Raw genomic sequence first — 23,153 nt, forward strand, 5'->3', positions numbered from 1 at the left:
ATACGTGATACGATATTGATAGGAAAATTTTTCAAAATTCTCGATATGATATGGTCGCAATACGTTATTTAAAAATTAAATTTAAAATTAAATATACAAATGCACAATATATAAACATAACTAAAATCGACAATGAAAATAAATTAACATCAAATTACTCAAACTAAGCAAACAAGTGACAATTACACCTAAATACTACCCAAAAAGAATATAACTAGTATTATTCCCAAAAAAAAAATCATCAGTACCACCCAAAAAAAACATAGTTTGACAATTCATAAAAAACATAATACTCTAATATTAATATTATATCAGTCTCTTCTCCTCCATTTCAATCATCAAACAACGTTAATTGTCCGATATTTCTATAATACGCGACGGTAATTCTTTCTTCAATATCTCAAAGTCACGAGGGACACAATAACAATTGAATCACCATAGTCCTAATTTGTCACTGTATCACTCCAAGAATCAACAATATGCATATCATAATATGTATTATCTTGTTCCTCTGTTTTCCTAACTTGATTCTCCTCTAAATCTGCAGTGCGATCCTATACCTGAATCTGCACAAAACTATTTCAGTGGTGATATTTGGGAATATCACTTCCTCATGAACTAGATAAACTTGTAGGTCATTTTTAATTTGAGCCATGGGTGATTCTTGTTGATTATTATCAATTGTCACAACCCCTGGTGACTTTTGAATGACTTGCACCAAAATTAAAGAAAATTTCGAGAAATTATTATTGATAATTATGAGTTTTTATGTGAAGAGCTAACTGAAAATTACCTAAGAAAATGCACCAAATTTTTTAATTAAAAACATGAGGATAGGAAAAACAATTCTAGGCGTGTTTCAATACTGCTCTATGAATCAAACCTTGGTTGCTCTTTCTTCTTGTGAGGTAGAGTACATAATTGCCGCTAGTGCAGCTTGTCGGACTCTGCGGCTTGAATCCTTACTTGATGGAATTAAGAGTAAATCATAGACTCTGCGACACAACATTCAAGTATGTGATACCTATGTGAACTAAGTAACACAACAAATACATAATAAGAACTACTTCATGATGAATCACCAGCTTAGCTTTCTCAGAAGTTGTAGAAGACATGTTTGTCTTGCAAGTTATAATTGATCATTTATTACTCTAATGTGTTTGATTGAAAAGAGAAAGGAATGAGAAAGGTTGGAGAAAAATAGAAAATTCACCATGTTTGATTTATTTAGTAGTAGAAAATCCAATTTGGTCCACATAAAAATATATGATTACCAAAATAAAATAACAAAGATGGATACTAAAGATGTCAACTTGAGTCAAAACAACCAGCTAAAGACCAATAAATTTTGAGTTGTTAACATTTTTGAGTTGGCTAGAGATAAGACCAAATCAAATGCAGATCAAACCAGAGTGATATACTCTCCATGTGTTGCAACTTGCAATGGAAAATTCAAGTAGGAGAAGCATGAAACAATGTAGTACAAACAGAGCACTGGTTTTTCTTTTGGAAATTTGAATAATGTATTTTAAGTAGAACACAGCTGACAAGGCCATGCTTCTATTCTATTCGTGGAACTGACCCTCCCCAGCACCTCATTGACAACAATGGACACTAGACCAGACTGTGTCCGGACACAAGGTGCGATGACTGACCCTCCAGACTTGATCCCTATATTAGTGGAACTGACCCTCCTCAGCACCTCATTGACAACAATGGACACTAGACCAGACTGTATCTGGACACAAGGTGCGATAACTGACCCTCCAGACTTGATCCCAGCAGCCACTCGGCATAAGTCCCTGATTCATTCAACCAAGACCCTCCGGACTTGATTACAGCAACCTCTCAACATAAATCCCTGATTCGTCCAACCAAGTCCCTATAAATGTTGAGTTTAGCGGTGAGTTTTTTTACACAAAAATGACCCAAAATAATGATCATATGATATTTTAGCTAGCTATCGGAAAGACTAGTAAAACATGTACCTTCTCAAGAAAGGGTCTTCAGTTGAAGTTGAATCCACCAGATGGGATTGAAGCCTTGAAACCAAATTGATCGTCATATCCTGGAGGTAGTATCATCTCATCTTCCAACCAGAATGTTTCAAGAAGTTTAACAGCCTTGAAATATATTTCAGGGCTGTCGCAATACTGCAGGTTTTCAATCTTCTCCATTCCCTCTGAATCCTCTATCATCTGAGCATACAAGTTGGAATGTCCAGAGTTACCTACGCTCTTCTCTGCTTCTCCGACATTCAGAATATTCTCTAGACCCTCTAAACAGGCAGAGATAATTCTTGAATCGGGGCAAACAAGCAGATCACATAGTGGTTTTATGCAACCCTGACCCACCAAATACCTTGTAACCCCAATAGACAAGTGAATATCATAAATTCTCAAAGTCAGAATTTTAAAAAATAGACATTTCTGTAACTTCAAAAGTTTAATTTCTTCTTTGAGTAATAAATCTTAGTACGTAATTATTATGTATGCATATTTTACGCAAGTAGACAACAAAGTAACAAAAAAAAAACATTTGTAAAAACATAGACATTGACAAAGAAATTAGGACTTCCTGGCTTACCTGTATTTGTTCCTTAGTTCCAGCTGTAATGTTTGATATAGTCCAACAAGCTTCTTTCTTGATGCTTTTTTCATGATTGTGTGTCAATAAGCGCAAAAGGCAACGGAGTACACCAAGATTGATCATCAACTAACAAGAAAATGTAGGATATTTTATCCAATAATTTATTTCAAAGTTATTTTATATATTAAATTATTATGTTTATTATTATTAATATTGTTATTATTGTTAATTATGCACGTTACTTAATTTGCTTGGTCAAAATAGTTGTTCCTATTTACTTGGGCGGTTACAACTCTTTAATCCTAATAAACAGATTTTATGGATTATGGTTAATTGGCCTTATGAGATTGATTAGCAATAGGATATATATAAGGGTGAACGAGAGAGAGTAAGAATATAGGAAACTAAGTGACACAAGTAAAATATATAAAATATTAAGTTCCCATGAGCATCCAAAAGGAGTTCGTTGAGACCTTGCTAATTCACGTGCAGTGCTAGCAAGATGTGACTGTTGTATCCTGGAGGGTATTAGCTATGAGGCCAACTACACCGGGTAACTTACCTGTGGCGGCGAAATACTCTTAAGCTCAGTGCATTGCACGCCTCAGTCAATAATGCGATAAGTTTTTCTTGTTCTAAATTATTTTATTATATGTCTATTTATCTGTAATAATAATTTCTCTTATTTATTTATTTGATAATAATTCTATGTCATAATATTTTTCCAACAGAAAAAAACCCAACACAACAAAGAAAATCAATACAAAATAAAAAATGAAATAGGATTTGGACAAAAAATGAAGACTAAAAACTGCAACTATGTCCCTTTTGATAGTATAATTAACAAAAGAGCATCTCTAAGGTTTGGTTTAAATGAAACAATAGACATTACCAGCTCAAATGCAGGCTGTGGCCTTTCCTTGCAGAAGTTTGATAAAGTCCATGTGGCATTTCTCAACATTGAAAGTTTAAGGTCTGTTTGATTCCCTTCTCAAGATCAGTTTTTTAGTTTTTAAAAATTTAAAATTAAAAAACTTGATTGGTAATCCAATTTTACTAAAGTGGGGCAATCATTTTGTAAAACATATTTATAAAACACATTATAAAAAGGATATGGGCTGAGCCCACCGGAAAGTACCAAATTTCTTTTCACAGCCGGTTTAATCTGGTTCGGGGTCAATTCTGAGGTCTGACATCGAGTGGTTTCAATCGTCTCCCGAAAATATTAACTTTTAGTGCATGCTAAATAACTGATAAATTATTATTAAAAAATAAATAAACAACACACTTATAAATTTCAATAAGTTATGAATAATTAAGTTACTAACTTAGTGGATGTTAATTCTTTAATCTTCCACTTTTCTATAACTCTCATCAGTGAGTGGCTTGTTAAGTGGTCTTTAAATATTTTTGATCATTCACTTGCTTATTTGTGTCCGATAAACAGGACTATTGTTTTAACGTAAAGACACACGTGTAAAGAGAATAATACAAAACTCTCATTTTCCTATCTTTATTCTCTAGCTCTCGAAGTTTATTTCTAACACGTTATCAACACGAAGCTCTCTGACAAGATACAGCTTGAAGCAATATTAATTCATGCTTGTTCTTAATGTTGTAAAACTCGATATTCAGCCTTAGGATTAACTGAACCAATTTTACCGCTCACTTCGGGAGCAACAATGTAATTATAGCTTCGATATGAATTAAGCCTCTCAATCATGAACCTAAACAATCCAACAATCATGAGCAATATGGAGAATATTGATTCGGTCCTTGATTTATATCTACGTCTTGCTTTTTACATTAAAATTATTGTTGGTATTGATCGACACATCGACACCGATAATAATTTTAAAAGTTAAAACATATACAATGATTATAAATATAAGTATATAAATATCAGTGTTGTGCCGGTGTTTGACACCAAAATATGCATAATTCAAAAAATATTTGTGCTTAATATTAAAACAGACATTTTTGGATCAAACAATTTTTTTTTACTGCCACCGTGAATTATATTTTAAGCAGCTTCATTGCCACCGTGAATCTGTGCATTATATTGTTTGCAAATAATGAGTTAGGGATGGAACGATATTGAAAAGATATTTTAATTTTTCCGTACAAAAAGATCATTTAATTCTATTAGAGAAATAAATGTAATTAATTTTGAGAATGAAGAAGTATTAGTTAACTATGCGTGCTTATTTTAAGGAATATTCAATCTAAACCATTAATTTCTAATAGTTGAAATCAAACGGATATAATTGATTGTTCTCATTTCTCACGATAGTAAAGTGTTAAATATATAACAATTTGTTTTTTTTAGTGGATCAAATTATATACGTTTATTTCCTGGTTTTGGTTTATAGGACGAATATGGAATATTTTTTCTTTTGTATTTTCTGATTAGTGTAATGACCCGTTAGTGTGCATTTAAAGAATCTAACGGTTTATTTTTTCTTGAATTGTATGGTTTGAGTACACCTAGTACTTCTTATAATTCAATTTTTTCTTATAAAAAAAAAATTATATATAACAATTATATACATAACTTTTTTGGCATATATAAGCAGCCACAAGTATTTACGGTATTAAATATATAATGCAATGCCTCTAATTATGCCTCTAATTTTTATGGACTTTATATAGTTATTTTCTTAGTTCTGCTTTAGATAGACTCTGCTTGTATATTTAATACCGTAAAAATGTAAAGAGTTACATTTTCAATATTATTATTTTTTTGTTTTTTTGTATACTTAACAAATGATCCAAAGACACTCTCTTTTTAAAATTATAAATGTGTTTTTTTTTTTTTTATAAAGATATAAATGTGTTCTTTTTAATATAATTTTTTATTTATTTTTTAAATAGTGCCCTTAATACACTAGTTATAAAATTTATCCACACAATTATTAACACTTTAAGGGGAGAAACTTACTTGGGCACAAATTCAAGAGAAAAATACTTAGGCGCACGCATATAAGTCAAATAAATTAAAAAGAAAAGAAAATATTAAGTGATGTGACATTATTTTTTTTACTTTAACTTTATTTTTGAGTGTGTGCTTCAATATTTTTTACTTGAATTTGTGCCAAGTAAGTATTCCTCCTCTAAATGAGTGTTTGATGATCTACTAAAAAAATAAAGGGGGACAATTTTAATTGTAATATGTTTGATTTTTTTAAAAAAAATTGGGACCGGACAAAAAGGGGGTCAAGTAACTGAACAAAAACTAAATTTTTTGTCCTATTGAATCATGATATAACTTTTTGTTTGCTGCACAACTTGTCTAAAATAGCAAAATAACATTTTGTTCACCGGTCATCGTAATAATTAAAATTTGTCCAATATCTTAATCTTTGTTCGATGTTGTTTTGTCCTATATTGTTATAGTACTTATATTTTGCCAATCAAACGAATTTTAAGAGAGAGTACACATTTTCAATAATATTTTAAATCAAAGTAATTTTTTTAAAGAAACTATTAAGGTTTTTTCTAATTAACCCTCACATAAATTGAGGGTAGGTGCCATTTGATGATGTGGCACCAATGAAATCCATCAACATTTATTTAAGTCAAACATAATTAATTTTTTACCACAAAGTAACTTAGACTACTTTTATTTTCATTTAATTATATTTTATGTATTATATTTTATGAATTTATATTTTGGACCTAATTACTTCTGATTTGTTCGCTTCTTCTTCAAATTGTTTTACGTCTCAAACAACTTTCTTCTTCGCGTAAAAAAAAAAAACTTTCTTCTTATCGTAAAAAAACTTTCTTCTTCTTCTTAAACCTTTCAATCTCTGCCGCAACCTCCACCACTGTCATGTTAGCATTCTACGGCTCCTCCGCTTTTGTGTTATCCGATGTCAATCTTTACTGCAGCCTTCGCCACCGATCTACCGAATTTCTTCAAGATTCTAAAACTTGTGATTTTCAATTTCTTACATGTTATGTTTTTTAGCGTATTTTTTCGTGTTTTTTTTTTCTTCCTTATTTTTTCCTATTATGTCATAGAATGTGATTCCTATTCATCGTCATTTTGTTTTTGTTTTCTTTGGTTGTCCATATCGGGAAAAAATTGAAAACAAAATAGTTTAGAGAAGACAAAATGAAATTAGGAGAATGTAATCAAAAAAATTGATCCACTTGATTGGCCACTGAATTAAGAAGAATTTGATTTATGATTGTTGACTAATAAGGAATATGATTCAATATTTATTACCATATTATTGAAAATTCAAAACTCAAATAAATCGAATTAATTGCACCAAGTAATGAGTTACAATGAGTAAACCGTCAAATACCACATTGAAATTTTAAAATTCGTCAAATATCCCCGTGAAATTTTGAAATAGGCAAATACCCCCCTGAAATTTTAAAAAGTCAATCAAATTGCCCCCTTGCACTACCAGTCAGAGTCCACACCAGAGAGCAAGTAATTTGAAACGAATGGAGTATTTACACCGGAATAGCATGAATTATTTGATTTGGTTTTTTTTTGAAGCATTATTTGATTTCATTTAATAAATGTACAAGTGGAATTGTATATTTAAATTAGAGATATTAGTTTTTTTTTCTTTTGTTGTTTTTGTTCTCTTATTATTTTTATTTAAACTAACATTGATATATATATTTATTTTTTCGAGCCTATAACATTGATTTTTTTTTACTAATAACATTGATATTTTAGAATCAATATATAATGTTTAGAAACAAGCATTCAATGATCAAATTAATTCTAATTATATTTACGCATAGTCTAAAATATAATTAAAGAAAACTAGTAACATAAAATATAATTAATTGAAAATAAAAGTAATCAAAATTACTTTATGGTAAAAAATTAATTATGTTTGACTTAAATACATGTGGATGAATTTTATTGGTGCCACATCAGCATAGGGCAACTACCCTCATTTTATGTGAGGGTAGAGAAGTAGTCACCAATTATTAATACATAATCTTATCTTATAATTAAAGATGGAGGAATTAGAAGATTAAATAGTTATCACCGACTCATACTACATCCTGTTCATGAGTTTAGGGTTGCTATACATGTAATGATGAGAAAGAAAAATGGAAAATGGTCCTTCTAGTCCTAACCTAACCAAACCAAACCAACATAAACAGCAAACTTTAGTATCCTGTTCTGTTCTGTTTTGTTTCTCACAAACCAACCAAACACATAACTAGACACAGTTATACTAAGTTACTAGAAAGAGAAAAAACAAAGAAAGCATCAATCATAAATAAACAATTAAATTAACACAAGTGGTTGAGTTGAAGTGACCCATCATCAGAAGAAAGAAAGAAAGAAGAAGAAGAAGAAGAAGAGGAGACATCATGAAAGTTCCTGCATGGTTAGAGAGATTAATGGCTGAGACATTCTTTGGTGGTTGTGGGGTCCATATTAATAGAAGGAAGAACGAAAAGAACGTTTTTTGCTTACATTGTTGTCTTGCTATCTGCCCTCACTGTCTCCCTTCTCACCCCCATCATCCCCTCCTTCAGGTACTACTTCTATCACACCCTCTTATAAATTGTTCGGAAGAATCTGAGTTTAATTTTTGAAATAATAAGTTTTTAATCAAATTTTATTCATCTCGTAACTGAATTCGGAATTACATAATTTATCTGAAAACCTGAGAGTTAACACTATAACAAACTAAATAAGTTACTATATATGATCTCCTTCCCTATTTCATCCTCATGTTTTCCAAAATCCAAATTTTGTTTTTTGTTTATGTCTATAAACTCTAAATTTTCAAAGGGTATTGCCAAATTCATGTTTTTTATTTTAATATATAGAAAATTTTCTAGCATTTTTCTTCTTCTTTCTTTCAGCTTGTTGATCATTTTGTGTTGGTTGGTTATTTAGACTTATATTCCCACACATGATTCAATTCAGATGCATCTATATATATATTGTCTTTAATTAATGGATGAGGTTAATTTTTGGTTATTTAGACTTATCTCTTGTACTATGTTTGGCTCTCATAACATGCCTTATATTATGATGAGTACTAGTTAATAAATTTTCTGCTGCTCAACAAAAAATGATAAAGTTTTTTTTTTTTTTGTGTGAAAAATAATTGATAATGATAAATTATTTTCACAAGTTGTTGCATATCAATGGTTTTATTTAGGACATGGATATTTTATTGGTGTATTTTTCTAAGTTTAATTTGTTATTTCTTGGGTTTAGGATAATTGAGTAAAGGGTTTTGTGTCATGCAATTAATTTCATACATGTTCTTCATAACTATATTTTAAAATTTAATAATAATTCAATTTTTTATTTTCCAATATTTATTGAGGAAGGTATGGTCAATTGAATTGAACTAATAATAACCAGCAGTCAGTGACCAATATTGTCTCATTGAGTTTGATATGTTTCCCAGATATCATCATTTTTCCACTTTTATATTTTGGTTTGTTTCCCATTAATGTGAAGATCCCTTTTTTATCTAATTTCCCTTACAAGTTCCTTTCATTGAAAGCGAAAGCTTTGACCAAATTCTTCTATTTCAACTTTGAAACCTCCTGCAGCTTCCTATTGTCATTTTCAAATTCATAAAAAATTCTATTGTCTTTTATAAAATTCAATTTTTATTTTACAAAAAATTCTATTTAATTGTTAATTCTCCTATTTTTCAATACATGTGCATAGTTTCAAATTCAATCCAAATTTAATTATTGTGATCATTATTGTAGTAAATAATATTTTAGTATTTTTCGTTTCAAAATGAGTGACATACTTGTTAATTTTTTTTTAAAAAAATAATGTTTTCATTAAAAAGAGAATAACGTGCTTTATTAAATTAACTACATCAAGTATTTATGTATTCAAAATTAACATAAATATTCTTCGTCTTGGGTCATGAGAGGGAGTCCAGAGATTATTTACATTGAAATTAAGAGTAATTATACAAGTGAGTTAGATATCAAATCATTATCCAAAATTTTAATGCGTTAGATTTATTAATTCCCTCATTTATAAATCAATGAACACACATTTTTTTGAAACAATAAATGTTAGCTATTTTATGTATTATTTTGAAGGTGAAAATCAAATCCCAAACACATTTATCACTATACTATTTAATCTTCGCACTTTAATCATAAAATCAACATTTTTTAACCGAACACATTATAAATAAGATATGAAAAATGCTAAACAGTGCCCCCGGGGCACTAGTTAAGGATACAAATATAGAAGTTTTATCTCGTAAATTGTGCATTGAATGTTTTAATGAAGTGAAAAGTTATTCTCTCTCATCATTAACTTTATCATTTGTTTCCTTTTTAAGTATGCTTAACTAGTGCCCCTGTTTAACATGACCCATAAGATATTTGACCTCTAATAGATGCTTCAAAGTATCTTCGTATCTTAGAGCTTTTAGATTCACTATGGTTCTGTTTGACAAAAAAAACTTATGGTTGATAAGCTAGCTGATAGCTTATGGCTGATGATTGATGGCTGTTGGCTGATAGCTTCTAGCTGATAAGCTGATTGAAGTGTTTGGTAAAATTAGTGGTTCAACTGACTGATAAATGTAAAATAACATAAAAGGACATTTTTAATTCGATAATTTTTTTATCAAATTAATACTATTTAAGATACTTAGAATTTAATATTTTAAGTTTATTTTTTTTGTACAATATTTTAAGTTTATTAATTCAATAAATATATCTTTCAAATATTATTATTAAACTAATTTGTATATGCTGAATTTTTTTAAGAAAAATTATTTTCCTTTCGGTTGATATACTTTATGAAAAAATAACGACAAAATATATTCGCAATATAGTATAATGGTTAATTATAGTAAGGTACGTTGTTTCAAAAAAAAATTATAGTAACGTACGTACCTATGAATTGATAAAAAAAAATATTTTAGCTTTCATATTTGAAAATAGATAATAAGACAACGTTAAAACATACTATATACATGTGATTTTAAAAGAAGCAACGTTAAAACATGCATTTACTTATTTTATTTTAAATTCTAATGATAATAAATTATAAAGGGTAAACATGAATTTTAGTTAAAATAATAAGGGTAAAATAAGAAGAAAAAATGAAAAGCTAGAAGCTATAAGCTCAGAAGCTTTGCAATAGCTTCTGAAAAAGAATATATAAGTCAGTAAAATAAGCTAAAAGCTCTTTCTGAAAAGTCTGTTATCAAACAGGTCTTTTAGCTTATAAGCCATAAGACAAAAGTTAAAAGCTAGTTTTTTTGGCTTGCCAAACAGACCCTACGAGACTAATTTTTGAGTCGATGCAACAAGCCATCAATTCTCAAGACTATGTTGGTATCAAACCAATCTTATCTTATCTTATACTCCTAAAAAGAGAACAAGTAAAATTTTTAATCTTGTATATAGGAGTAGAAATACTCTACTTTCATTAATGATAATTCATTTGATGGCATTATATCCATCCAAAAAATGGTTACATGCATTTCATTGATATCTAAGATAGGGATAAAAGTTAGGTAGATGGATAGAAATAGGGATAAAAGTTAGGTAGATAATTTTGTGATGATATGTAAATATGGAAAGTTGGTATTTTTTTTAACTAACTCACAATACTCGTTGGTATGCATCATGAACAATAATGTGTGACAATAATTGAGGTGTGTTTGATGGCATTGTGCAGGTGAGAAGGTATGTTTACCATGACGTGGTTCGATTGGGTGATCTTGAAAAACTCATCGATTGCTCCAATATTCAGGTCAGACAAATACAACTTACTAACAATACAGTAGAACCAAAGTTGCTAACAATACATTAGAACGAAATAAATAATAATTTTGTATTGAATTTTTATACTTTAAAAATATTGAATACCATAATCATATCACTTTTCAACTCAAAATTTAATATTTGTTTGTGTTTTGTGGGCACACTCTTTAATATTTTTCATAAATAATATCCAAATTAATCTTTAATATTTTTAGAAGAGGTCCAATTTAATATCTCCTTCATTATAAAGAGAGATTAATTTGTGTCGGGTCATGAGGAGTCTGGCGATCATCTCACCGAACCTTGAACAACTAAATAAATCAGTTTGACATTACATCTTAATCTAAAATTTTAAAGTATTAGATTTATGGATCATTTTACTAATTTACTTATAAAGTGTTCATCATCCACTGTTTTATCTAATATGAGACGCAACTCACACTTGGAATACCAACAATATCCTCTCAAGTGTGAGTCCATCCATTTTTTTTTGCGAATGTTCGATCCCCCTCAAACGGAAGCTTTTTCATCTATACATTTACACTGTCGTTGTGACACTCAACTGGACACGCCGTCTGACCACCCTTGTTAGAAAGACTTTTGATACAAGAAGCCGATCAAACCATTCGTTGAACCATCGACTCTGATACAACTGTTGGGCCGTGAGAGCAGCCAGAAATCATCTACATTGCACTCATAATTAAGCAATACAATTATAAATAAATAAATAAAAAAAAGATGAATTAACATCGCAGAAATAATGAATTGAAATATTGGAAATATGCAGGCATATACAGTTAACGGTGCAAAAGTGGTATTCTTAAATGAGAGGGTACAGTCAAGGTCATGCAAAGGCAGCAGTAATGCCAACTCTTGCTGCTCTTGTGACAGGATTCTTCAGGAGCCCTTCCATTTCTGCTCTCTCTCATGCAAGGTATTTTTTGTCTCATTTATATGTCTCTTTAACTCTCTTTCTTCATATAAATCATTTCCTTTTGGCCATTTACTTTCACACACAAATTACTGGTCAACATCCATATTTGTTTTTTAACTTTTGTAAATAATTGATGCCACTTGTAAAAGTAGCAAATGAGCAGTGGAATTGGTCCCCTCAAATTAATCGACCCTTAGATCAAGACTTAATATATCTTAGTCCTGTGTGTATTAAGAAAGTTAAATTTTATCCGATATATATGCATTGAGAGCTAACTAGTTGATGTCAAATGATGGTACCCTATTCTTATCGGAGAAGAAATTATTCTTATACGATACGATTATGTGACCAAATATAATTTTTTTTAGTTATATTCACAAAATTTTAATTTTTCATTTATTATTTTAATTATTTTATAAATCATCAAAAAATTATGTAAGTATATCTATATAGAAAAGCAAATGAAAATTTTGCTCTCAAAGAAGATAACCTGGATTCCGTGCAGTCAAAGCATGGTGCAGTCATATAGTCACTGCATGTAAACCATTGGATTGAATTTTGATTAAATAAATAATATATATTAATAAATTTGTAAAACTGAGATTAACCTGCAGTCAAATAGTTTGACTATAGGGAATCCATTTTGGAAGAAGACCCCATTAAGAACTTACTAGTGTCTTTTCTCTCTTTATATTGACAAGCAAATGCATAAATAAAATGCAGATAGAACTTGCAGCCTTAATTAATTTATGCTTTTTGGGATGTGGATAAAAACGTGTTAAAATTTTCTTTAGTGCTCCCTATGTAGGTCGTACAAATAATAAAAGTGTATAATTGAAGATATTTTTCTTTCGTCCACTTATTTTACTATATTATATTTACATAAACAGTTTTCTGTATTTTAAAACCAAATTTTTTTATCGCTCAATTTTAATATTCGTTGCAAATTTGTATTCAATCCTATTTTTAACTTAAAAATGATGATTTTTTCACTTTAAGATATTTTCTATTCAAATTTTACATTTGGGGGCAACAAATCGGTATTTTGGATGAAAAAAATCACAATTTTAACTAGGGTTCAAAGATATAGATTGAAACCAAAAAATCACAATTTTAGCAAGGAATGTTAGGAATAAAAAAGTTCAGCTTTAAAATTAATAGGGAGATAAACGCACAATTAAGCCGATAATTAATTTTGTGTATATTATTATTTATTTTTTTGGTTACCACATATTGATACTAAGTTTACGTAAGGTGAATTTTCATTTTTCAACCGAATTTTTTTCATACACATGAGTTAGTAATCAAATTCATGACTTCATAGTTAAGGGGACTAAGATCCTTACTACCTGAATCAATTCATTATTTTTTTTGTGTATTACTATTATTAAACTACTATTAAGTTAAAAACTTGTCTATTTTTAAGTTTTGCAAGACAACATAAGTTTCAATAATTTTTTTTTTTAATCAAGTAGGATTGTTAGAGTTTCATATTTTAAAGTGAATAATAATTGTAGCATGTCTAAACTCATATACAATCTTACTACCAATCGGGCTACGATCACGTGAACATATTTTGGAACGATTTGGGTTCGGTGCAGTCAGGAATTTAGTGACTGCAATGTAGCCGGCCACGTCCAGTCCGTCTGATCAAGATCAGACAATCCAAAGTTTAAGATCAGATTTTATAATTAAAATTGATCTTAAAATCTGAGCCATCTGATCTTGATCGGACGGTCCAGATTTACTGACTGCGTGCAGTCTGCACAGAATCCAAACCCTATTTTGGAACTTATCATAGGAACTGGAAGTACAGTAATTTAAAAGATTGTAAGTCACAAAAAATAAACAAACTAATTGTATAGTAAAATGATGTAGGTTGATCACATGGTATGCATGGGTGAAAGCTTGTCGAGCATATTACATGGATTCCATGAATCAGATTTTTCATATTCACAGTTTGAAGGTTTAAGGGTGGATAGCTCTGAGGTTATTGATGAAGATAATACCCAATTTGCCCCTACTTTCTCTTACTCCAATACTGAAGAAGCTACAAGCCATTCTATGAATAATATTTCACGTGAAGAACCCTACAACAACAACAAAAGCAATGGTTTCTTCCTCTCTCTTGGAAGTTGCAGGAGAAAGGGTGCTCCTAAGAGATCTCCTCTATCCTAGTAGATTACTACAAGTTATTCATATTCATATTAAGACAAAGGATATATAGGTGATTTTCAATTTAGCAAGACAGTATTAATTAATTAGCATCAGATTATGACCAAATAAATGTTCCAATATTTTGAAGTTTTTCTTAATATCATTTTTAATATGTAAATATATGATTGTGCTTAGGCTGTTAAGATAATATATTAGTGATTTAATAATGTAATGGGCTTTTGGTTGTAATTGGGCTTTGGGCATAATAGTAATTTAGTTTATTTATGTTTTTTATATATTCCTAAGACAACTCATTGTATTCTAAGCTATTGTAATGCAAGTCTAATATTATTATGTAACCCTAGTTGCCTCCTTTGTTATTCTCTTAGTTTGTATCTTTGATTCTAACAAGGCCTACGGATACATTTTATAAGTATGGCACTTTTAATTATGATGATCCTTTGTCCCTCGTTTCTGATTGAATTATTGTATGATGATTTTCATTGGGAATAATAATTCTTATGTGAATAGTAACGTTATACGTTCTAAACTTTATTCGCATGAGCAAAAAATATAATTTCAAGAGAATAAAAGAGTGTTTTGTGGCCCGGCCCACTTCTAAAATTGTATATATTCATATGATTATATAATTTATTGTGTTTTGAATGTGTGATCAAATAAATGTTTCTTGGTCATGTGACCATGTAAGAATTTCTCAAGTCTGAGTCACCAAATCCATATAAAAAAGAGCTGGCCAACACATATACATATATTAGTAGCCAACCAATCTAACCACATAACATGCTTTTGTCAAAGTGAAACAAAGGAAGTTGAACTAACTTAAGATATTGCAAAAGCTTCTCCAAGTCTCTACTACTCTATATAACACCATCCACCATCCCTTTGTTTTTCATAAAATCCCAAAGCAAATTCTCTCTATACAAAAACCACTCCTTAGCTAGCTCCTATAATTCATCAAAATGGCATCAAACAAATCCTTCACCACAACTTTACTTCTTATTATGACACTCATGTCAAGCTTGAGCATAGAAGCTCGCCATCTTTTGCAAACAACAACACAACCAAATTTGCCTAACATTCCCACTTTGCCGACAACATTGCCGCCTTTGCCTTCGATTCCTCCAACATTGCCTCAAGGAAATCTTCCTCCATTGCCTACCATTCCATCTCTTCCTAAGCTCACTATGCCACCACTTCCTAGCTTTCCTACTACCAATATTCCAACACTTCCTTCTCTTAATATTCCACCATTGTCATCAGCCACTTCACTTCCCAACATTCCCACAATCCCAACCACTTTCCCCTCCTTCCCATTTTTCTCACCACCACCTTCAACATCTAGTCCTTAAACACTTCTTTATCCTTCTTATCTTTGCATGCAATAGACATTAATTGCATAATTCTTTTTATTGTGTGTGATGAGTGCGAGAGGTTATGATGATAATTGTATCTTTGTTATATTGTACGGTTCTTTTTCCTATACTTACCGGTTTGGATTGCTTGTACTTTTGAATTTATATTATTGATGTTGAATTTATATATATTTCTTTGTAATGATGTCTTCTTCTTTTGAACTATTATAAAACTCATAGCAGCAAATTATCTAATTAATTAGTTTGATGAACAATTTCCACAAGTTTGCCAAATCGTACCAAAGATTGCGGTTAATACCAACTACTCCAAAAATATATCACTATTTGGATAGGGTAACAAAATAGTTTTGAATTGATCGAAACAAAATAATTTTGAATTGACCGAACCCATGACATACTATCCAAGCCATCACCACTATAACAAACCTTATGACTTAGTAAAAAAAAATGTCACTGATTTATGATCACCACCACCTCTAGCTAGCAGTCGCTTATGCGTACCACCACCTTCGACCACCATGGATTCTAAATAAATTAATGAATTATTATGTCAATCAAATTATCATTATAAATCCATTTGTTTTGCCACTTTATGCGAATTTTTATATTTGAAAGTACAAAATGAATTTAAATAAATGAAATCGATTATATGCTTTGCAAAAAAAAATAAAAATATGACAAATTTCTAAATATTTGTTTTAATTCTCTCTTAATTTTTTTATTGCAATGTGTAAATCCATAAAAATCCTTAATCTTTTCCTAAATAAAAAGGTTTTAGGAAAAAGGTATTACAATCTAAAATATAATGACAAAAACTTTTTTATTTGTCAAAATAGAAAAAAATGGTTAATAAAAATAAAATAAAAAATGGAACGACACAAGAAATATATATAATTATTTAATTAAAAAAAAAGGAACGAAAAATGGGGACGCAGAGTTTGTTGGGAGCTACAAGAATACCCCTATTTTGTAAAAATAGAAAAATATAGTTAATAAAATAAAAATAAAAATGGAATCACACAAGAAATATATAATTATTTAATTTAATAAAAAAAAAAGAGAACGAAAAATGGGGACTCAGAGTTTGTTTGGAGCTACAAGAACAGTAGTAGCAATAAGGGATTGGAATTGTTACGAATCTATCAGGAAAAAATCCATCATCACTACCACGTTCTCTGCTTTCTCATCATCATCATCATCAACAAAAAGATCCTCTTCCTTGTGTTGTCATCGTTGCTCTCCATTAACGACAATTGCTTCTTCTTCTTATTCTTCAATGTCTTACGATAAAGAGCTCGCTGCTGCTAAGAAAGCTGCCACTCTCGCTGCTCGTCTCTGTCAGGTATGTCATGTCATTCTTCACTCTCGCTGCTTTTTCGATATTGATTTTCTTGTATTGTATTGTATTGTATTGTATGGTTTGTTGGTTCAGAAAGTGCAAAAGGCTCTTCTTCAATCTGATGTTCACTCTAAATCAGACAAAAGTCCTGTCACTGTTGCTGATTATGGTTAGTAATATTAACGATTTCATTTCCTTTCTTTCTGTTTCGAACATTTTATCATGCATTCAATTTGCAACAACAACAAACATAGTATAATGTTGGGATAATCAGCTTAACTAAGTGTTTATAGCATAAACAAAACGCTTATTGCATAATAAGTCGTTATGTATAAGTTATTTCATATAAGCTATAAACTAATTGGAGAGCTTATGAAAATAAGCTGAAATTATTTCATGGACATGTCATAAGCTGTACCCAGGTACTTATGTCAATCAATAAGGTCAAATAAGTCAATTCAAACAGGCCTGAGATTTATTTTATTTCTTCCTTGAGAGTAAAGTTGGTTATTCCAACCAAAGCTATGGTTTTATAGGCATTAGAGATGTAATAAAACTATGAGATGGCTTCCACATTGAGCTTAGAGTTCATATCAATATTGTTTGGACTGTTTGAATTACAAACTATAAGAAAAAATAAAATAATGTCAATTTTTTTTTGTATAAGCTATCATGGAGAGTTTGTGTTTGTGGGAATAAGTTGAAAGCAGGTTATGGAATGTTACAAGCTGTTTTCATAAGTTTTCCAAACTGTCTCACAGGTGTTTGTGTTAGTAGATAAGCTCAAATAAGTCAATACAAATAGGCCCAGGGTCAGGAGTTTGATCTTTGTCTGCTTCACTATTCTTCATTTTGAAGTTTATTTTATCACCAGATGAGCTTGTAGGCAAATATTTAGCTCCAGCTCAAGTCTTTCAGATTTGGGAGGTGGTGTTGATGTTGGCGGTTTAGTCCTTTGATAGGCGTGCATATTTTTCTCTACATTACCTAAACAAGGGCTTGAGGTTTTCCCTTTCTTCATTCTCATAAGGATCTTGTATGATGGGACATGTATTGGCATGAAACCATTCTCGAGCCTTCACCAAGAAACTTTAAGCTTTTATTCTTAGAAGAGCTTCTATTCTCATTCATTTAAGTTTGGCTGAATTACAAGTTCTGATAGTATAACTTATGTTGCTTACTTCTGGTTGGCAGGTTCACAGGCCTTGGTCAGCTTGATGCTTCAGAGAGAGCTTCCTTCTGAACAATTTTCATTAGTAGCTGAGGAGGTGAAATTCTTAATTCTTAAAAATTTATTGGACATGCAGAATCCACTTTCTTTTCTTGAAATCCAGTGTTTAAACTCTATTAGGATTCAGGGGATCTTCGTAAGGAAAGTGGCCAGGATACACTGAAGCGCATTACAGAACTTGTCAATGATACTCTGGCTAATGAACAATCACACAGCTTTTCTACTTTAACAACTGATGATGTGCTTAAGGCCATTGATAATGGTAAGTCCGAAGGTGGTTCCGTTGGTCGGCACTGGGTTTTGGATCCAATAGATGGTACTAAAGGGTATGCTTCTTTAAACAAAAAGTCAATGGGTTGTGAATATTGTCTTTTGCTTGTCTAATCTTCATTTGTTCCTCTTACTGGAAAATTGGAATCTTCTTGCAGCATGGAGTTTGTAACATCTAATAAATATACATGGAGTTTGTAACATCTAATAAATATACATGTAATATGTCTTATTTATTGTGTAATAAGATTGCAGTGATTATTCACTATTTCATTAGAAAGTATGGACAAAAACTGAGGTTGGATTTCATTACATTTTACATTTTCTATTACAAGACATGTTTAAATTGAAAATGTGGTTTGCGTAGAAACTTCAAGTTGCTGAAAATTGGAATCTCTGATAATGATGAATATAAACTTTTGAATCTATGTTTATGGAGTGACTAAAATTTGTTAACAGATTTCCTTTACGCAGCAAAATAATTAAGCATTTGATTGAATAGTTACTTTTCTTTGTTAGTTTCTTAATTTACATTTTGTATGTTTATGCTATTTGTTTCACTTGCATGATTATTATGTTGAGTCACTGAAGCTCTTGCTTGCGAAATGACAATATTATAGGTTTGTAAGAGGAGACCAATATGCCATAGCATTAGCTCTGCTACATGAAGGGAAAGTTGTATTGGGTGTCTTGGCTTGTCCAAATCTTCCACTGGCGACCATTGGCAGTAATCAGCAGCATTCTTCTTCTAATGAAATCGGGTGTCTTTTCTTTGCTAAAGTTGGCGACGGAACATATATGCAGACATTGGATGGTTCTACACAAACTAAGGTTGTGATCATAGAATGTTGTCTTACTTGAAGCTTTTGCTTATACCCTCAACAATTGTGTTATGACCAAATTACCCAATCATCTTGTCATCATCATCTAGGTGAATGTCAGTGCTGTTGATAATCCAGAAGAAGCGTCATTTTTTGAATCTTATGAAGCAGCACACTCCTCACATGACTTGTCTAGCACTATTGCAGAAGTAATGCTATCTCCATTGTCTAGCACTTTCCATTTTTATCATTTTTTTTTTGTTTATTCCTTTACTTGCACTTTTAGATCTAATCTGCAGACATTCCTTGAACATTACAACTTCATGAACAGAAACTTGGCGTCAAAGCACCGCCAGTCAGAATTGACAGCCAAGCAAAATACGGAGCTTTGTCCAGAGGAGACGGGGCTATATATTTGCGTTTCCCCAACAAAGGTTACCGTGAAAAAATATGGGATCATGCTGCTGGCGCTATTGTTGTGACCGGTGCGTTTGTTCCTTTCATAATGTCTTTTTGGTTACAAATGTTTTCCTTTCACCTCATCTTTCAGCCCGTGTGTTCAAGAAATTGGCCAATATGTTCTTGATAAGTATGTTCTGCTGAAAGTAAGCAACAATAACTAACCAGATTTAGGGCCTGTTTGATTGAGCTCTTTTTTGTTATGAAAAACTGTTTCAAATAATAATTTTAATTTAAAAAATTATTTGAAAGTAAATTGAAAACAATTTTAGTGATGAGAAGGGAGAACATAAAAAATATGCTTAATGAATTTGTTTTGAGAATGAAAACACGTTTTGAAAATTGAGAGTGACAGCTGCAAAGGTGAATGGTGCCTTGTGGAAGTTGGTGAGACGATGGAGGGTGTTGGGTAGCAGAGGAGGCGGGGGGTTGAAACGGTGGACAGTATCGGGCAGTGGTTGTGGAAAAGATGGTGCAGGGTAGGGTGGCAGTGGCAGATCATAATGGGGGAAGTGGTGGAGAGGGGATAGTGTTACTGTTGGGTACTGGCAGTGACAGTGGAAGGGGTCGGGTAACAGCAATAACACAGCCACTCAGACAAGGTTTTTTTTTTTTATAAAAAAAGGAAAACAGTTTAAAAGCTGTAATCAAACAGACCCCATAGTCATGCATATTATTTTGTTGGCTATTTATCAAGATATAAGGCCATTAAAGTATAGATTTATATATGAGCCATCTAAAGATCTAGTAGGTCAAGTTATTCGGAATATATTTTATGAACATTGTTTCTTGAAAGTGTTTGATTAATTCATGTTTTCTTTCTAGTAGTTATTATGAGATTATACTTTACATAATTTAATGCATTCTGCAAAAAAATTCAATCTAATTTTCTGGATTTTTTTAGTGATATGCAATAGCATCCTAGGAATCTAGAGTGTGTTGCTAAGGAAATCTAGAAGTGAAGTTAACACTAGTTTTCTTCTTTGTTGAGAAGTTATAATCCATTTCCATATGTTCTCTACGCCAGACAAAAAGTTGATTACTAGATACCTCCTTTATTGTTTCTTTCTTACATCTATGTTTGAAGCCTTTGAACATACAAGGAGCCTGAGTTTTTTCTTTCTTTTTTGTCTTGAACATAATGATATTGCTTACAGAATCAAGCTACTCTTCGTTTAACTTTCAATAAACCTTCAATTATTCTACTTTACTACCATGAATCTGTCACACAACTTTACCTGCTTCCGGATGAATCTTAAGTCAATGTTACACTACACCATCTGGCTAACATTTTGTTTGTATATGATCTCAATGTCATTCATGCTAAATCATTAGAGTCAAAAAGTAGATGGTTTTTCAATGATTCAAGTAATGATCTGCGGTGAAACCGATTTAGAGAACCAACTAAGCATATGATCCTACTTCTGTACATGACTGTTTTTGTTTTTTTTTTTAACTTTTGTAGAAGCTGGAGGTATTGTCTCAGATGCTGCAGGGAACCCTTTGGACTTCTCAAAAGGAAAGTTTCTTGATGTTGATACTGGTATTATTGTTACAAATCAGAACCTGATGCCTTCGCTTTTAAAAGCAGTTAAAGAATCACTCAATGAGAAAGGATCATCCCTGTGATATCTGTTAAGCATACGATTCTACTTCTGAGCTTTCTCATTTTGTTGTCAATTCGAGTTATATGAACCTTCTTCTCAATTGTGCTATATTTCCTACGCGGTCTGATGATGTTAAGGACTTTATTGGACTTCCTCTGATACTTTATTTAAATCATGTTTCTGTTTTGGTTTATGTTTGTACCGTCTTCAACATTCTTTGTAATTTAAGTTTGAAATTTCAGAAGCCAATAGAGCCTTAACAAACCAAAAACCTAATCCTAACAACAAAACTACTTTCACATGTGATCAAAAGTTAACAATAATGCAAGATCTACTGTCTTTAATCACTTCTACATGACATTTCGTGATTCTTATTAGGATAACAAGGAAAGGTTGGTAGGGACAATATGGGAAATGGATTACATGCAATCACACGGTCATAATGTTTGTGAGTGTTTGATTAAGATCGGATGGTCTCTATTTATATTTAATAATTCTAAAAATACCATACTTAAATCAGGACCATTCGTCCGTAACAAAATAAATAAATCAGGAGCATTCGATTTTGATCGGCAACTACTCCAATCTGACAAAATGTATCTAAAGTTTGTTTCGTAGCTAGTAATTTTTTTTTATGGCTATAATATTTAGACCTTTCAATTTTAGATTTTTTATATAAGTTTTACTCATTTTTAATTTGTGTAAATATAAAATTTATATAAGAAGTAAACCTAATGTTTATAATATTATAGACTACAAATAAATTTTATCATAAAAATAAATACATTGGAAAGTTTTTTTTTATTAAAAGTAAAATGTAAAGTTGTGCTTGGCTTGAAGTGTTGATGCAAGGGATTAAGATGTTGATGCATTTATTGCGATACGATATAAGAATGAGACATAGCATTAAGTCAACAAAAATAAAATGAGACATAGCATTATATACAATGTTCTGCACTTCTGCCTTTTCTTTTATGTATGTACATTGAGATCGTGATGTTTATATGCGTGCAAGGTTACTATATATCTACAATTTTATTTTGCTTTTAAAAATTATATAATTTGAACTATATGCTTTAATAGTGTCAAACTTACGAAAAACGGTGCAACTGTGTGACGCAGTTAAGTTTTGAACTGTCTAATTTGATAAATAGTCTAGATTATTTTACTATGTGAGTTATCTTAGACTCTTCAATTTCAAATGAACAGTTTAAATTTATTACTGCGTAAATGAATATTCATAGTCCCTATCTTACCTGTGTGTAAAACAAAAAAAAAAACAAAAAAACTCAATGATAGGAGAACATGAGAACAAAATGGGTACCCGAAGTCTTGGTGAGTGGGCAATCACATGACAAGGTATGTTAAAAGATTTTATAAAATCAAGAGCATATCCATATATATCCATGTACCAAAAAATATCCACGTATATATTTGAAATATGCTTTAGGCCTAACTCCTTGACATTGATTTTTCAATATATTAATTTGCCCGGGTCGGTTGGGTGTGTTAAGGTAAACTGTCAAAATTTAATTATTATTATTATAGTATAATGAGCTTGCTTGAAGATACGAATTTCCACTTTAGATACT

The 23,153-nt window shown here is 30.9% G+C and overlaps 3 protein-coding genes across 3 annotated transcripts; all 3 read left to right on the forward strand.

Moving 5' to 3' along the window:
* The first annotated feature begins 3,386 nt into the window (after positions 1 to 3,386).
* On the forward strand, positions 3,387 to 14,561 carry LOC123914605 (protein RGF1 INDUCIBLE TRANSCRIPTION FACTOR 1-like). The gene is made up of 5 exons (XM_045965802.1): positions 3,387 to 3,562; positions 7,902 to 8,112; positions 11,264 to 11,338; positions 12,137 to 12,283; positions 14,162 to 14,561. Exons 1-5 carry the CDS (start codon positions 3,387 to 3,389, stop codon positions 14,459 to 14,461), a joined length of 909 nt encoding a protein of 302 aa, XP_045821758.1. The 3' UTR covers positions 14,462 to 14,561.
* Positions 14,562 to 15,358: 797 nt separating this feature from the next.
* Positions 15,359 to 16,004, forward strand: LOC123918765 (protein PELPK1-like). Its single transcript, XM_045970919.1, has one exon. It carries the CDS (start codon positions 15,421 to 15,423, stop codon positions 15,808 to 15,810), a length of 390 nt encoding a protein of 129 aa, XP_045826875.1. The 5' UTR covers positions 15,359 to 15,420; the 3' UTR covers positions 15,811 to 16,004.
* An 873-nt stretch (positions 16,005 to 16,877) lies between these two features.
* Positions 16,878 to 21,916, forward strand: LOC123918760 (SAL1 phosphatase). The gene is made up of 8 exons (XM_045970908.1): positions 16,878 to 17,176; positions 17,267 to 17,342; positions 18,368 to 18,441; positions 18,525 to 18,730; positions 19,295 to 19,505; positions 19,606 to 19,704; positions 19,827 to 19,980; positions 21,420 to 21,916. The coding sequence occupies exons 1-8, from the start codon at positions 16,904 to 16,906 to the stop codon at positions 21,581 to 21,583; spliced, it is 1,257 nt and encodes a 418-aa protein (XP_045826864.1). The 5' UTR covers positions 16,878 to 16,903; the 3' UTR covers positions 21,584 to 21,916.
* The last annotated feature ends 1,237 nt before the right edge of the window (positions 21,917 to 23,153 follow it).

This window comes from Trifolium pratense, linkage group LG3, assembly GCF_020283565.1.
Source record: "Trifolium pratense cultivar HEN17-A07 linkage group LG3, ARS_RC_1.1, whole genome shotgun sequence".
Classification (NCBI taxonomy): Eukaryota; Viridiplantae; Streptophyta; class Magnoliopsida; order Fabales; family Fabaceae; genus Trifolium; species Trifolium pratense.